This window comes from Cucurbita pepo, chromosome 11 (genome assembly GCF_057944985.1).
Source record: "Cucurbita pepo subsp. pepo isolate OVF chromosome 11, ASM5794498v1, whole genome shotgun sequence".
Lineage (NCBI taxonomy): Eukaryota > Viridiplantae > Streptophyta > Magnoliopsida > Cucurbitales > Cucurbitaceae > Cucurbita > Cucurbita pepo.
In genome coordinates, this window is record NC_141808.1 from 2,200,873 (window position 1) to 2,217,631 (window position 16,759).

General features: G+C 35.6%; 3 protein-coding genes across 5 annotated transcripts; all 3 read right to left on the reverse strand.

The window, feature by feature from the left end:
- Window positions 1-663: 663 nt before the first annotated feature.
- Window positions 664-1,864, reverse strand: LOC111806164 (strigolactones hydrolase CXE15). Its single transcript, XM_023691534.2, has one exon. The coding sequence runs from the start codon at window positions 1,823-1,825 to the stop codon at window positions 818-820; it is 1,008 nt and encodes a 335-aa protein (XP_023547302.2). The 5' UTR covers window positions 1,826-1,864; the 3' UTR covers window positions 664-817.
- Window positions 1,865-4,036: 2,172 nt separating this feature from the next.
- Window positions 4,037-9,952, reverse strand: LOC111804950 (nudix hydrolase 16, mitochondrial). 2 transcript variants are annotated; one of them, XM_023689791.2, is made up of 4 exons: window positions 9,563-9,952; window positions 8,729-8,843; window positions 8,366-8,449; window positions 4,037-4,605 (listed from the first exon to the last, which is right to left on the reverse strand). In XM_023689791.2, the coding sequence occupies exons 1-4, from the start codon at window positions 9,601-9,603 to the stop codon at window positions 4,354-4,356; spliced, it is 492 nt and encodes a 163-aa protein (XP_023545559.1). In that variant the 5' UTR covers window positions 9,604-9,952; the 3' UTR covers window positions 4,037-4,353. The 2 variants fall into 2 exon arrangements, with proteins under 2 accessions (XP_023545559.1, XP_023545558.1); XM_023689790.2 differs by having other exon boundaries at window positions 9,533-9,949.
- Window positions 9,953-10,920: 968 nt separating this feature from the next.
- LOC111804688 (Pseudouridine synthase family protein) lies at window positions 10,921-16,523 on the reverse strand. 2 transcript variants are annotated; one of them, XM_023689439.2, is made up of 10 exons: window positions 16,122-16,523; window positions 15,311-15,626; window positions 14,796-14,861; window positions 14,478-14,636; window positions 14,146-14,193; window positions 13,951-14,031; window positions 12,637-12,753; window positions 12,389-12,490; window positions 11,925-12,083; window positions 10,921-11,401 (listed from the first exon to the last, which is right to left on the reverse strand). In XM_023689439.2, exons 2-10 carry the CDS (start codon window positions 15,620-15,622, stop codon window positions 11,024-11,026), a joined length of 1,422 nt encoding a protein of 473 aa, XP_023545207.2. In that variant the 5' UTR covers window positions 15,623-15,626; window positions 16,122-16,523; the 3' UTR covers window positions 10,921-11,023. The 2 variants fall into 2 exon arrangements, with proteins under 2 accessions (XP_023545207.2, XP_023545209.2); XM_023689441.2 differs by having other exon boundaries at window positions 15,311-15,633.
- Window positions 16,524-16,759: the final 236 nt, after the last annotated feature.

Sequence of the window (16,759 nt, forward strand, 5' to 3'; positions counted from 1 at the left end):
AAGTACTCTTTAATTAATAATTTTTCATTTTTCAATCTAATTTCTATTAAAATTCTAAAATATTCTTATAAGGTTAATAATATTTTAAAAGAAAAAATATTTAAAATTTTAATATTACAATATAATCGAGCAACTCTTACATTTCCAACGAATAAAAGACAAAAGTAATGGGAACAAATATGAAAATAGGGTACAAATTTGAATGCTAACGAATTTTTGGGACCATACAGTGACTTCGAGAGTTCTTTTGCATGGGAATTTAGAACCTTTTCCTTGTAATAGCGCCAAATTCATTACGTTACAATCCATTTTTTTTTAATTTACTCAACTCAAGTCCACTCCTAATAGATATTGTCTGTTTTGACACTTTTGGTAGATATTGTCTGTTTTGACCTATTATATACTGTCATCAGTCTCAAAGTTTTTAAATATATGTGGTAGATATTGTCTGTTTTGACCTGTTATATACTGTAATCTGACCTGTTATATACTGTAATCAGTCTCAAAGTTTTTAAATATATATTAAGGTGAGATTTTCACACCTTAGCCAATCTCTGGCTTTGATCTCATTTGTAAGAACTCAAGTAAACCTCACCTTTTTAAAATGAGTCTATTTTAGAGAGGTTTCCGCCCCTTATAATAAATATTTTGTTCTAAGAAATATGGTTGAGAATTGGGGAAAAGTTTTTATTAACTTTACTAAATGATAATGAAAATAAGAAGTAGATGTGTTTTTTTTTTTTTTACGGTAGAGCAAGGATAGATAAGATTCACCGTCCACGGCGGAGGGGATCCAAGGATTCACTGGAAAACGTTGTTAATGCTGCTTGATGAAGCGAGCGATTCCGGCGAAGAGGTGGTCCGATGCGGCAGCTGTTTCGGGGTCCATTTTGAGGGCGATCTTGTTGAGATAGAAGCTATGTCCCATTCCTTTGCTCATCAGAATCTCTACTTCTTTATTTGCTGCCTTCATTGCTCTGTAATACTCCATTTCGGTGTCGATGATCAGATCCTTCTCTGCGATGCACAGAAGAAATGGCGGCAGATTTAGGGTTTCAAGCGGCGGCGCGTTGGCTCCCATTGGACATGTAATTGGATGATCCTTCGTACTCCCTTCCGGTAGTGCGAGGCTCAGAAATTTGTCTACCATATCCAGAGTCAAGAACGGCGATTGTGGATTCTCGATCTCCGACTTGCTTCGTTCGGCTCGAACGAAACCAGGATGAATCGGAATTCCACCGGCGAGTTTCACTGGAGCGAGATCGGCTTCTCCGGCTAGGGCAGCGACAGAGTGAACAAGATTTCCGCCAGAGCTATCTCCGATTAGGAAAACGCGATTGAAATCCGCATTTTCGGTAATCCAAGGCTCGATTTCGTGACCTAGAGCCACCGATTGCAACCACCTGAGAGCGGAGAAGCCGTCGTCAACAGCCGCGGGAAGACGATGCTCTGGCGCTCGGCGAAGGTAAACAGACACACAAATTGCTTCGGCGGATTTCACGAGGTCAGTATAAGTATGATAATACATAAACCAATCCGCTTCGCTAATACAAAATCCACCGCCGTGAAAATGAACAACAACCGGCAATTTCTCTCCGCCGCTGCATTTCACCTCAGGCAGATAAATCCGAACACAGAGACCGGACTCCCGATCAATCACCAAGTCGCGAACGGCGACTCCATCGATGAAGTCGTCGTGAGGCGGCACAGACTCCGCCACAAACTTGACCTCCGGCGGTCCAGTCCAGGTCCGGTCGACGGAGCCGTCGTCGAAAAGCCTGAGCCAGCCAGAGACGTCGAGAATTACGCTCTTTCCATTCGTCATCGGATCTGTCTGAACAAAAACAGAGTTTCTGAAGAAGAGGATCGAATTGGAAAAGAAAGTGTGAAGAAGATGAAGAACAATGGATTGGTTTATATAAGAACTGGAAATTGGAATGAACACAGAGAGGAAATTACTGACGCAATTTCAGGTTAGTTCCTCTGAAAATCACCATTACTTTTCTCTGCAAATTCCTTCTTGTTTTCTGTCGCTTTCATTGTTGGTGAAATATTTTTATCATTATAATTTAGATGATATTTGACAATAAAAAATAAAATAAATAATATTTTTGTGAAGTTTTTTTTTTTTTTTTTTTTTTTTTTTTTTTTTGTTAATTATTTTATTTTTATAGAAAAATTATTAAAATTTTAGTTTTAATTAATAATGAACCCTAATTTCTTAATTAATTATACTTATTAGTTAAGTAATTAATAGTTTTAGTAAATAAGTAATCTATTTTTTCATTTTTAAAAACGAATTATTATTAATTTATTTAATTTAAACAATTAATTACATATTAGTTAATTAATTCACAAATAAATTAAGAGAATATATATATATATATAAAGTCTATACCTAAAAAAGATCAATTCTGATTTTTTGAAAATACTAAAAATTACAAAATTGGCTTTTTTTTCTTTTCTTTTTTTTTTTTGGAAATTCGGAAATTAATATACAAATTTTTTCAAAAGACTTCCAAATTTTTATTTATTTAGTTCTAAACTTTCATAAAAATTCATGAATTCACACATTAAAATTTGAGTTACATACATAAAATTTAAATTTATACGTAACAAATTAATTAATTTAAAAAAATTATTTAAATCAAAATTGAAAATTTAAGAATCTATTATACCAAATTCAAAATTAAAAACATTTCTTTAGGCATTTTCTCGTAGATGAGTAGGAATATTCTTGGAAATTGCTCATAAAAATTATAAAATAAATTGGTCAACGGTCAAAAAAAACATGTAAGGTTCAATAATTTGTCGTTTTTCCTAAAAATAAAGTAAATGGTTAACCGAAATTATTAAATAAAAACCATATTCAATTTAAAGTTTAAAGATTCCATTTTAAATAATTAAACTTTTTTTTTTTTTTTTTTGAAATCTTATTACTGTTGAATGTAAGTCGGCATAAGGTACCAAAATCTTAAAATTAAATTAAATCATTTTCAAGTGTTTTATTTTAGCATAATATTTTTTAATTATTTTTTGATAAATTATTGTTAAATAATATCCAATTCCATACAAAATAATATCATACTTCGAAATTTTCAAAAAAATATATATATTATGATAATATAATAATTAGGATTTTTCAATTAATATACACTTTTATTGGTGGAATTTTTTTTTATAGTAATTATGGGCAGAAAATTAATGGTGATTTGATTGACTGTTTGTTCCAATTATGATAAGGTTTCAAATAATAGAGATTTAATGATTAATTATTTCTAGAAAAGGAAAAAAAAAAACAAAACCTTTTTTGAGTGGAGGAGCTTTCTTCCAACAACAAAAAAACATGCATTTATTTCCTTTTTTTAGAAACCAAACTTTTATTGCTACAAAATTAAAAATAGACCATAAATAATAAGGTGCGAGCACCTAATAAATAATATGTTAAACGAAAGAAGAAAAAAAAGTCATCAAAAACATTTTTTTTAGAAAAAAAAAAATCAAAAATCTTTCACAAATTTGATGATACGTAATCAAATGATCCAAAACCGTAAGGTTGACAGCAGGTCACAACAAACAATATCTGCAAGTATCAAGAACTTTTTCGTTGATAGAAACAACGATCAAAGATTGGATAGATACTAGTAGATACTGTCGGCTGTGACCCGCTGTTAGAACTTTTTCGTTGATAGAAACAACGATCAAAGATTGGATAGATACTAGCAGATATTGTCCGCTGTGACCCGTTCCCGTTGTCAGCCTCACGGTTTTAAAACGCGCCTATTAGGGAGAGGTTTCCACACATTTATAAGAAATGTTTCGTCCATTTCAACAAATATTGTCCAAAGGGAGGACATTCGACCCCTAAGAGAAATGGATAGTGAGATTCCACATCGATTTTAGAGGAAAACAAAGCATTCCTTACAAAGAAGCTTCAACGAGTGCTTAAATAAGACAAACAAACATCATCATTTCAATTTTATCAATTCTAATAGGCAATTTTTCAAGTTCATATCCCTCTAAATATACCATCATATTGAAAAATGGCATGTAATTCATCAGACTTGTAATAAATGAACAAGAAAATTTGAAATACATTTGTAAAAACTTTCAAGGAAGCTTGAACGAGAGCGGAAGTGTATTATAATAAATGAGCAACCAAAACGTTGCCTATGTAATCCTTTGAGCATCATCATCAGTGTTAGTGTTCTACTGCTTGATTTCTTCGTGATTTGATTTGATTTGATTTGCTGGCGAAGGGGAAAAAGGGACTCTAAAAAACAATCCATAAAGACAACTTTGTTCATATGCACCATATACTTCGTAATGTGCATACATTTCAAGATTCTCAAGTTATTCATCGCTCATATTTTCTGCATGCCATTTGTTGAAGCCATTGACAAGGGCATCCCTCATCCATGCGTGCCTGCAGTTTTCAATTGCCTCAGGTATGGTCACCCAACTTCTGTTTCTCGTGTTCTGCTCCGGCCATGACTCGAGCTCCTCGTTCACAAATAAAGCATACATAGCTGCTCGACATAATCCGTCTGGAGTGAACTCATCTTGCTGTGTTTTACTCTTGAAGTGATAGTCTCCCAAGAATCCCTGAAAACCGAGATTTCAACAGAGAGTGTGTCAGGCTAATCTAAATGGGAGGAACACAAATACAAAAACATCAAAGAAACGAGAAAGCAGCAGTGCTCTACCCTAAGTGTGAAAATCTCTCTCTCTACCCTAAGTGTGAAAATCTCTCTCTAATAGACGTGATTCACACATCACCTTTGACAACTTCAACAACTGCACTTGCTTATGTTATCAACCGATTGAAAACCCTTTTGTTTCATATCCCTTAGGCATGGGGGACACCCTATTGCCCCCCCTATGGCCTGGCCTTTAGCCCGTTTTGATTATCTCCTCATCTCGAGAGGAAAGAATAGGAGGAAAAAACAAAAAAAGGATTCAAGAGAAAAAATATTTTTCAAGTTCCGCAGGCTTGAATCTAAAGGGAAGCAAACTCAACATTACACCATAAAGAGTTTTTTTGTTTGTTTTTTTCATAAACAAGCCAATGAACAAAGAAACTGCTAAACAGCAAGTGATAGAGACCACGACACATTCCAAAGAACAGAAACCAAACAATTCCATGGTAAGACAACTCCAAACAATCCTAACAGTAATGCAACATTACCCAATCACAAAGAAGTGCAGATGTAACAGAAAAGAACATGACAAACTTACTCCTTCTAATAACTAATTTGGACGTTCAATTAACATAAAACAAGTCATAAGAAGTTCTACTTTGACCTCCAAATGTCGAGTCATCTTTTATATCCATTAACCATATGGTTTGAGGATTCTGTCTTAAGATAGTGCTATTGGATATGCAACTCACATCGTAAGATAGTGCTATTGGATATGCAACTCACATCGTAAGATAGTGCTATTGGATATGCAACTCACATCGTAAGATAGTGCTATTGGATATGCAACTCACATCGTAAGATAGTGCTATTGGATATGCAACTCACATCGTAAGATAGTGCTATTGGATATGCAACTCACATCATAAGATAATGCTATTGGATATGCAACTCACATCATAAGATAATGCTATTGGATATGCAACGTTCTAGAGGAAATAATTTCAGCAAACAAAACAGAAAGATAAAGAAAAAAGGGGATAACGAGGCCTTCACCCCTAGGCCAAGGAAATACAAAAGGAATATGACCATTGTAGTAACCTAAGCTGGCATGCTTCGCAAATAATGCAAGTAGTCTCAATAGAGCTTATCGCATGATTTAGCTATACCATTAAACAATCTACAGATAGTTTACACATAAAACTACTATACAATAAGTTAGACATATAAACTCATTTATGACAGAAATAGATAAATAAATAAAGGAAGAACGACAATCAAATAACCACAGTTAGGTGAACTTTCTATGCAAAACAAGCCATGTTAAAATGTAAATATAGAAGTTATATTTTACTTTCGCAAGAAGTAATCTCTGATATTCAGAATGAGGTAAAACGGCTAAACCAAAACATCCTACAGCTATTAGTGAAAAACCTCTTACGAACTTTTACAGTTATAAGGAGATACAAAAGATTTTCAAGTAAGGGAGTCTAAAAAAACCCTCCACTTGTGTGGATCAAAAAGGGGTTTGTAATAAACACAAGATTCTTTAAAGAGCAGCAAAGAAATCATTAAATCTTACTATTTTCCAATTCTCTTGTCCCTGCAAAATCTATAGCATTTCTTTCCAGCGAAAACCAAAAACAGCTTTTTCAAAACTTCATTCCACGAAAACTTTTTACTCAGTGAGAAAATAGCTCTCCAGTTACCCTGAAGTTCGCTTTTACGCATATCTACCAGCCACCGTAATGGGTCAAGATCCTCCTGGAAGTCCACTCCATATCTCCCACCAAAAATTCTTGGGCCTTTGAGTTGATCTGCTTCCCTTCTGACCGGCATTGTTTTCGGGAAGCAAAGTAGTCATTAGTCCTTCCAAATTTAAATTGCCAAGGATATACTACAGTTAATGGTGTTCTTTATGCTACTTCTAGCAGCAAAGTTACCTTCTTTCCAAAAAGATGCTTTTCCAGAGTGGTGGATCAAGAACTATCAGGGGAGGGTGACAGGTTACTACTGGATGTAGGAGTTTTCCTTTCCCCTTTACGATAAAATAGATTTTTGCGAGAGAACTTCATATCTTCAATTTTGAATTCTTGACACCTTTGCAAAAAGACACTATCAAACCCTCCATTTCCAAATAGAAAAAAACCTCCAAGAACGGCCAACCACCTTTCCAAACATTGAATCACTAAACAACAGGCATTTTGACTCGTTGAAATAATAGAACAGCAACCTCTGTTTAAACAAACTTCCAAGAACGGCCAACCACCTTTCCAAAATTGAAGAGTCTGGCATGAGAGAAGGCTGCAGTTTGGACTACTTCTCCTTCCCGACGGATTGAGGTAACAATTTTTCTTTGATTTTAATGGTTGCTTCCACTAACTCTTTAAGGTACAATCTTCTCAGCATACTTCCCACAGCTTCCACTCTTTTCCCCAGTGTTAATTGAAGGCTCCATTTAACAGAGGGTTTCTCATCTATATGAATGGCGACATGTCAACCTTCACATGATATCCTACATTCTAACTCAAATGATATCCTACATGTCAACCTTTACGATCGATTGGGATAGCTTTGACAATCATCACAAAGTTGCCACCTATCCCATGTTTTGAGAGACGACTTTAGGAACCCAAGGACCATTTAGAACTTTGTCAAACCAAATGGACTAAAAGTAACCCATTTTAAATCTTAGAGATCAAATAAATACCATCTCCAAATATCAAGGACCAAAAATGTATTTTTCTCTAAAGATAATAGTAAAAATATTTTAAATTTACTAAACTTAGAGGAATCGAATATTGTTGAATTAATGGAAGTACTTTCACTAACTCTCCAATCTTCCTTATAGAAGTTTAAGTATACAAGCCTTAAGGATGGATAGTGATGGACTTTGATTTGTGATTCATAACCCTCATAGTTTCTGCATAGATACCACTCATATATAAGATTTTATCAACCCAAAGGACAACTCAAAATCTTTGTTGTCCTATTAGAAGTTTTTGGCTAGACGTAAACAACACCAACACCTTAAAGTAATCATCACCAAGGCAACAACTAACAATCAATAATGCTTCCTCTAGATTTGTCATTGAAACTCGCAAAATCTCTATGCTTTTAGCCCTAGGATTACCCACCTTTGGACTTAGACTTGGTGACCATAGACCAGCAAAATCCCACATTGTCTCATTAAATTAAAGCAAATTGCAACTTTCATTTCTCATGAAACTACCGGTCAAATATCAAATGGTTAGCCACGAAGTCCATGAGGTACTAGTTCAAAGGAACAAAAGGTAAAGTAACTCACATAGAAACACCAATTAAAAATTGTGTTGATAAAGAAAGATATACGAAGTGGATTGGTAGCCTTAGTTTCTTATCAGTCACAACCCAATACCTTTAGTCTTCATCCTAACTCTATCTGTTCTACTAATGATGAGTTAACAGAATTCATTACTCCTTCACAACAAGGACAACAACAACATCAAACCAAAAAAAACAAAAAAAACAAAAAAAAACAAAAAAAAAAATCAAAGGAAAAGGTGTTAAAAACGATACTCTAAAAAACTCCTATTTCAACCATGTTCTTTATATATGTTAGATGGGAAAACCTTAATTTTCACAAAAAACAATGAGAACAAAGCTATCACTATTATAGAGTACAATAAAAACTTTTGACGCTCAAGAAAATTCATCTCAAGCATTAAATTAAAGTACTATTTCACCATAAGTTGACCACGAACACCCGCTTCTTCAATAGCTTCCCTTACAGCAGCCTCCTCCACCGTCTCATCATTCTCCCAGCCTCCCTTTTAAAGAAAATGCTGATATTAGAGATAAAATAAGCTTGTATACTTCATATGAGAGAAGCAAAAAAGCAGAAGTTCAACCTTAAGTTCCCAACATAGAAAATTTTGCAAACTATGATACTATATATGTAAAAAACTCAAATCAAATTTATGTATTCTCATTTTTTTTCTTTTTTTAACAACAAACAAGCACTTTTCATTAAATTTGAAAAGTTGCAAGCAACCTCATTTTGGAATAAATAACATGTTCTGGTGTGGTGTTAGGGGGACAACTTATACCTTTGGGAACAAAAGGCCCGGTCCACTAGGTGTGTCAATCATAAGCACCTCCACTACTTTATCTGAAACTTCATCACTTCTGCCATCGGAACTTCTATACCTAAAAGGAATACACCTACAAAAGAATAGCAAAATTAGCATCAACAGAAAATGCAGGCGAGGCATTCCTGTCATAAGTTAACCTTGTGACTAGACATGAAGTTCATGCATCAATTACATTTTAGTTAAAGAAAAAAAACATAAAAACTTCAGAATTGTGAATAATACACAACGTCATAGGAGATGTACAGGAGTAGCCCCAGAGTATAATGCAATTCATAAGGCAAATTTAGTTAAATTTCAAATGAACCATCACTAAGAAAGTATTAAAGAAGTATAAAAGAGAGTGATAAATTGTGAATAATCTACAACATCACAGGAGATGTGTAGTAAGAGCCTCAAAGTAGAAATTAGGACTCACCAGCCAACCAATCATATTTCCAGTATTACACGTCATATATCAATAAATTCTCAGATCCAAATCGAGACTTCTCGAAACCCTTAATCGATAAAAGAACCCAACAACGAATCACAAACCACCAATACCCAAGCAAGAACCACAGTGAAAATCAAAGCAGTCAATTTCCACAAGGGTAGTAAAAAGAAACGTAAATGACATTGCCGACAACCTCATTTTCACCAACCTTTGACAAGAATGGTCCACGAAAACGACTTATAGATACAAAGATATATAAATATCAAATCGCTGGAGTCTACGAATATTAAAAATGTATATATATAAATAATATATTGGTGGGAATGTACCCAGCAATAAGGCGACAACCGGCATCGTACCGCTGCTGATGCCGTCCAGTGCGGGCCACCAAATCAGACATACTAAACAAATATATACGTATACAAAAACTATCGTCCGTCGGGTTCAGCGTTTTGAGACGAATGCAAAATCCTGCACATCGCTACAGCAGAGGTCAAATTCCGCCATTGTCAATCTCTCTCAGAATGGACAGTCAAAGACGATCTCAAACTCCATGGAAGAGTGGCGATGAATGTCGATTGTTAGGGTTGGGGAGAGGTAGTTGGTTGCAGAAAGGAGAGGAACCGAGATGGAGAAGGTTGCGGCTGAAGCGGATCTGGCGGTGGGGTTGGGTCAAAACAGGGGAGGGGATTTGATGGTCAAAAGGGAAAACAGTGGGTCCAGAAGGGTTTGGGAGAATCCGGTGGATTCAGCACCAAGGAAATATATATGGAGGGGAAGATGACCGTTGAGATCAACGGGTAAGGGTAAAATGGTAAAACTGCCTGTTCTGTTGGATGGAAATGCTTCGCGATTTGAAAGCTTTGAAGTAGTCATTCCTCGTGCGCTGTAAAAAGCTCCGATTTTTTCAAAAAGCTCCGATTTTTTCAAAACGCTTCGATTGCGTGGGCCTAATTTTGTTTCCTTCCCCCTTTCTCAAATAATAATAAAATTCAATTTAATTTTAATATATAAATAAATAATAATACCAACAATTATCCATTTATATTTCCTAATCTTTTTTATTTTATCAATTAAATTTTTAAAATTAATAAATTTATATCTTAAAAGTATATATAGTAAGTTTATATTATACTTTTATGATATATTTTTCTAAATGATATAATGTTAGTGCATTAATTTAGATTATTTATTAGTTATTATATATATATATATATATATATTTTTTTTTTTTGTCTCAAAATCATCCAAATAAAATTATATTTTTTTAGAAAAATAAAGGAACACCTTGTTCATATCAACTTGATTTAATTAAATTATTATAAATTTTTAAGATATAAATGGTGTAATTATCAATAAATAGGATAATTTACAATTTTGATTCTTAAAATTTGATATTATGAAATAGTTCATCATAGTCCCAAGACAATGGAGACAATAGAGATGTGATCATTTTAAAGTAAATAGTGCATATGTTCGTGTATTGTGTCATGGTCGTACTATTCGAACTATATGGAGTAATAATTTATACTCATTCATGGCTAGCCTTAAGGGTAACTTAAATCTCATAACGATTTTTTTTTCTTCGTCAAACCATATGATGTCATCGACCTTCACTCGGACATACTTATCGAGAATCAACTCACGTGCCAGCCTCATAATTAGGACATCCCAAACATTACTTTCTCAAATTGTTCTAAGTGTCGTGAGAAGATGATTAAGAGAAGTTCACTCGCTAAATATATAATTTAACCGAAAAATAAAAACAACAAATGAATAAATAAACCTATTACAATCCACCTATGATAACTCTAAGTTACTCATACTAAATAGGAAGACATCAAATTCCAGCTAATTCTCATATGGGAAGGCATTCTTGCTACAAAACGTAAGAGATCTGAGTTCAAGTTAGATACCCGGTGGTGGCTGATCGACCTTGTGTCATCCAAAACATTAAGGAACTTCGCTAGATTGGGAAGAACAAGCTCTCTGCAATGAAGATGTAACAAGGGCACCTTGGATAAAACACTCCCCTTTTGCACATCCAACCCTTTCGGCCTTCGCAACTTGTATGGCTTCCCACTTATTGGCTCGATGTCGACCCGGGGCATTTGTTTCCAAGTCCGATGTACAAACCAACCGTATTTGTAGTCGCCAACAATGGGTGTGCCCAGAGCTTCAGCACAATGGATCCGTAGCTGAAAGATGGCAAATCATACAGTTAAAAGATTTGGAAAAAACATCATTTCTATTCGTTTGAATTTCAAAATGGTTCGCTTTTACCCGAGTAATTTTCGTTCGGTTTCTAGATTACAAAATGTTACATTTTTACTTTGAGTTTTTGTTTCCATTTGGTCCTTTGGTACCATATTTACACTTCTATCTCCTTTCATTAAATACTCATTTCGGTCTTTTCGTGTTAATGAGTAATGAATTAACTAGAAGTTAATATCAAAGATCAAAAGTGAACATTAATGGAAACGGAAAGTAAATGGGTAAAATAGTGAAACCTAGAGGCCAAATGAAAATTAAACTTCAATAAAACTCGATCAAATAAAATTAAATTCGTAACTAAGGAGTAAAAGTGTAATATTTTGAAACCTAGAGACCAAAACAAAACCAGACTAAAAACCTATGGATCAAAAGGATAGCTTTCCCTAAGATTTTCATGCATAAATTTGAATGAGCCTGTTCGTAGAAAAGCGAGAGAGCTTGAAGTACCTGATGCTTTCGGCTCGTACGTGGGCATAGTTCAATCCATGAACAACCATTTATTGTGGGACCAAGCACACGATATTCAGTGATTGCCTCCTGAAAAGCTTCCAAGGATGTTTTGTTTGCCAAGACAACTCTCTCGGTCTTCCCATCATCAAGAAGCACCTACAAGCAATTATTACACAAGTAAAACGACATGAAATGATCCTTGAAAAACTTGTTTGAGCCATATTCTCAAGTTCTTGAAGATATGTTGAACAGCTTCTAAAGGCGTAACGATCCACACATAAACCAACTGCCAACCATATGATTGTAGTCTAATTAACAACTTATTAGAAAATACTGATATCTAATTATTAACAATTCCAGAGTGCATTACTCCACCTGAAGAGACTGAGAATCATTAACATTGATCCCAGAGAGAGAGAGAGAGAGAGAGAGAGAGAGAGAGAGAGAGAGAGAGAGAGAACCTTTGACAAGGGAGCCGAGATTAGGCCTTCTCTTTCTCTGGGACAACCAATTACTAACGCCCAATACTTTTGATATGTTGCATTACACGCCTCGCCCCAAGCCTGAAATCATTGTTGAGCATATTGTAAACTATTAACAGTTAGAAATTTTAGAACATTTTTTAGCCGTAGTTATACTAGGTAAACATCTTAAAGATAAACCTCTTCTTTGTTTTCGTTTAAGCTTCAATGCATTTTTTATTAAGCACCTTACATGAAGATTTCGCATTTCTTATATTGCTAAATAGCCATTGTAGGTGGGCTACACTTTCCTTTGTTCTACCCATCAAGATAATCCCGCTGCTCTCTCTATCCAAACGGTGAACCTAAATGTACATCCATAAGAATAGACAGAGGAAGAGCATTAAATATAGAGCAACGCAACCAAAAATGAAACAGGATGAAAAATAAGAAATAACATTAGCTTCTACGTCCTTACTTTGAAGGAATAAACAATTCTTGAAATGAATGAAGAGGAAACTTAATTTCTGTGTAACTTCCTTCAGTTGGGATAAACTTTTCAATGAAAACCCAAGCTTCGGGCTATACAAAATGAAGAAAAACCCACTAAATAGGAGCTTTATCTATCGAAATTTATCCCATGTCTAGGAAATAAATACCTTAGTAATTGCTACAAGTAGCAAGTACTTTTATCGTACATTACGAAGATTTCCAATTGAATTACAACGCCATGGCAGCGGCATCAACCCATCTTATTCCCATAACACATTTCATGCAGATCTTTAGCTTCTTAATTCTCCTTTTCGGTAATGATGATTGGGATGCCGATTCAGAGGTTAGTGTGAGTAGTGTGGAGTTCATCTTGCCCAACACAAATAACACCTTGAATGATTTTTCTGAAAATTGCTTTTCAAAAGCTCTAGTTTCCTTACTTCGGGACTATGACAACGAGTTTTCACCTCAGTTCCAAGCAAATTTGACTCTCTATATTTCTACTTCTTGCCTGAAATGCCTACCCTTGCTGATGACAACCGTGGTCAGGTTTGATTTTGTCCCTACCCTTGGCATATCACGGTTTTGTTTCCTTCTGGAAGAGTGCTTAATGTGTCCAGTGCAGTGTAGAGTTTTATCTTTGCTTGTCTCGTAGTTTCAGACTCTTTGTTTGCCTCCTGGTTGTTTTCCTTCTTGGATTCGGGTTCCTGGTATTCTCGGCCTTTTGGTTTCTTGCCGCTGCCTTCAAGTGTTGTTGTTGTCAGTTTTTAGTCTTGATTTTGTTTCTAGAGCTGTAATTGGGATTTCTTTGGTTGACAATTATTTTGTTATGCTCATTAGATTACTTACTTTTTATGATTTTTTTGTTTTCTTTCTTTCACTCATATGTGGAGTTTGTACCTTTGAGTATTAGTCGTTTTCAGTTCATCAATGAAAAGTTTCGCTTCTTATTCCCATAAGTATCCATCAATGACACATTAACATAATTACTTGGCTGTTTTCACTCTCATTACAGAGTCTTTTAATAACAATATCTACATAAGTTACTAGAACGTGAACAAGAAGCTTACCAACTTGGGACCGTCATCATAATCATAAGATAATGCAGCAGCCGCCAACGCATCCATACTATTATGAACTGGAAGATTCCCCTGTCAAAACCATAATTGTTTCAAAATATCAGAGCACCTACTTTACCTCCCACCCCACCTTCCCACACACCACCAGAAACAAAATAGAAAACTAAAAGAGAATACGAGGTAAACCTTGACGGGTAGTCTGGGGGGTTTATTTAACACGAGAATAGCAGAATCCTGAAATTTACAAAATAAACAATCAAATGAAATCATGTTTAGCATACAAAAGAAATCACATGCCAGAATAAAATGAAGCAATAGAGAGAAGGGAATTAATCATTCATCAATCTCAACCAAGGTTCATTGTTGATTGTACATAAGAAAATGAGTATATCTATGTGGATCTTCCCATACCAAGTATATAGCAACTGCTTCTTGTACGTCAATGGATAAAACACTGGGAGATACATAAATTGCAGCAAACAGCAAAGAGGAGAATGCAAGTTAAACTCAATACTTGCCTTGTACTTGACAAGTCTTTGCAAATACTTGATTTCATCCGCATTTGGGTGCAATGTGCCACTTGGTATAGTGTCAAATCTCCTAGAAACCCTCATCTCTGCGACGGACACAGGTATATGGACTCGTGCCCCAGTTTCCATAATCTCATTACTCCTAATCTGAAAGTCATATGGTAATGAGTTAATAGCCTTATAGACCAACAAAGAATGACTTCAATAAGTAAATGAAACCAGATAATGCATACGCACTAACAACATATCAGGAGCTTCTAAAAAATGAACCATAAGATAATAGGCTATTTATTCAAGAAACAACACCTTTCTCATAGGTTTCAAATTTCCTTCTCCATCCAAGCCACCTGATTGTGGACATTGCACCTGGACCTGGAAAAAGGAAGATAAATTTAAACCCAGAATTGGATAGATAACCACCGATCCCTTTTCTAAGAGAGAGAGAGAGAGAGAGTTCAATTTCATAATTAACATTGAAGTTGTGGTATATTCTTAAACATATATACACGCAAGTCATTACTTCAGTTTTTCCGCGGACACCAACTGAAACTCCAAAAGAAAACAAGTCCAATGTACTTTTTCCCACAGTGGCAATGTAAGTTTATATATGGAACTCAACTATTTTAAACAAGCAAGAAGAGTTTAAGTTCCCATTAGTATTTACAACTCACAAGTTAGCACTGATCTCACAGCTCAAAAATATGACGGAGATTCTCGACATTACAAAAGTTACAAAAAGCCAACAAAACTATAGATATAGCAGGAAAAAGACAAAAGGACAAGACCAATTGGCTAAAAGAGGAGTAAGTGTTCTTACTTACAAGACCTTTTCTGAAATGGGACTGAATTACAGAATCATGAATTTCATCAAAGTAATGCTTGACCCATGTTATGGCAGTGACATGAGTGGACTCCCCAGAGAAACCAATCTGATTCTTCCTGGGCAAAGGGTAGCCAGGAAATGGGGGCAGCGATAGGAGCTGCCGGGGCTTTGAGCCTTCTTTACGACTACCCAACTGCGCTACGTTGTTGGAAACTCTAATGACAGGCCTGGCATAAGCAGGTGGAGGAGGAGAAATTCTAGAGTAGTATCTGGTTGCAAGTAAAAGATGTCGTCGTATGCTCTGCCGCATAATCCTGCAATCTTTCAAGCAAAACAGCCCCTAAGTGATGGTTTTTTTTGTAGCCTAATCGATTTCCCTGTGTACAAGTGTGATAATTTCAATTTCAACAGTGACCCTTATTTTCAACCTCGGAGATTTTCATTCAATCTCTACTTGTTGCAAATATGAAATACTCTAATCAGCCTGATTCGAAGCTTTACTTCTTTTTTTATATGCTAAATTACTATCAAGCTTAGCACAGCCATTTGTAAATCACAACAACATTGATCAAAACGGACAGAGAAGTCAATTATCATTTTAATGACTGAGAAAGTGTGCCAAGTTTTAGCGCAGACCAGGCAATCGATTATGCAAGATTAGACAGCTAGTAGTTTGATCCTAAAATTGATGGATGAGTCCTGAGTGAAAGAGAAACGAATACTGGGGACACAACCTCTAAATTATGGTACTAAACAGGGAAATTTTGATTCTAATCAATAACAGAGATGAAAAACAACCCATAAATTACCTCCGTAGATGATCAGCGATTGAGAGAATGCCGACAAATATGCTCGCAGCTCGCTTCCGCCCGTTAATGGAAGAGGGAAAGTGTAAACAAAATTAAGTGCCCCTTTGGCTGCTCCCTCCTATTTCTCCACCGACCGAAGTCGATGTGCGAGTACCACTAGGCGAGAAGAGGGGAGACGAGAGGTGGGGCGTCGGTTTGCCTGCCTTCAAGCTATAAATCAAATATGGATACCCAACATCTCCAGATTCGCTCGTGATGGAAGATGATGCTACGCTTCAGAGCTCACTCCCGTCCCCCAGCTCCTTTCGAGTGTCGACGGAGAACTTTCCTACTACCAACTGGCGCGAAGTGGGGCGGTTAGAACTTCCAATTGACCTAATGGACGTGCAGAACAACTAGAATTTGACTTGGTTCTTTTCTTGGGTTTCACTGAGCATTAGTCTTAGTTTAGGACGGGCTCGACAATGTCCAACGGTCTAAGTAGTTTACTGTGAGTCGATATTGTCTACTTTAACCCGTTATATATCATCGCCAGTCTCACAGTTTTAAAACGCGTCTAATAGGAAGAGGTTTTGACATATTTATAAAGAATGTTTCGTTCCCATTTCCAATCGACATGGGTCCTCGCTTTCGTGGGC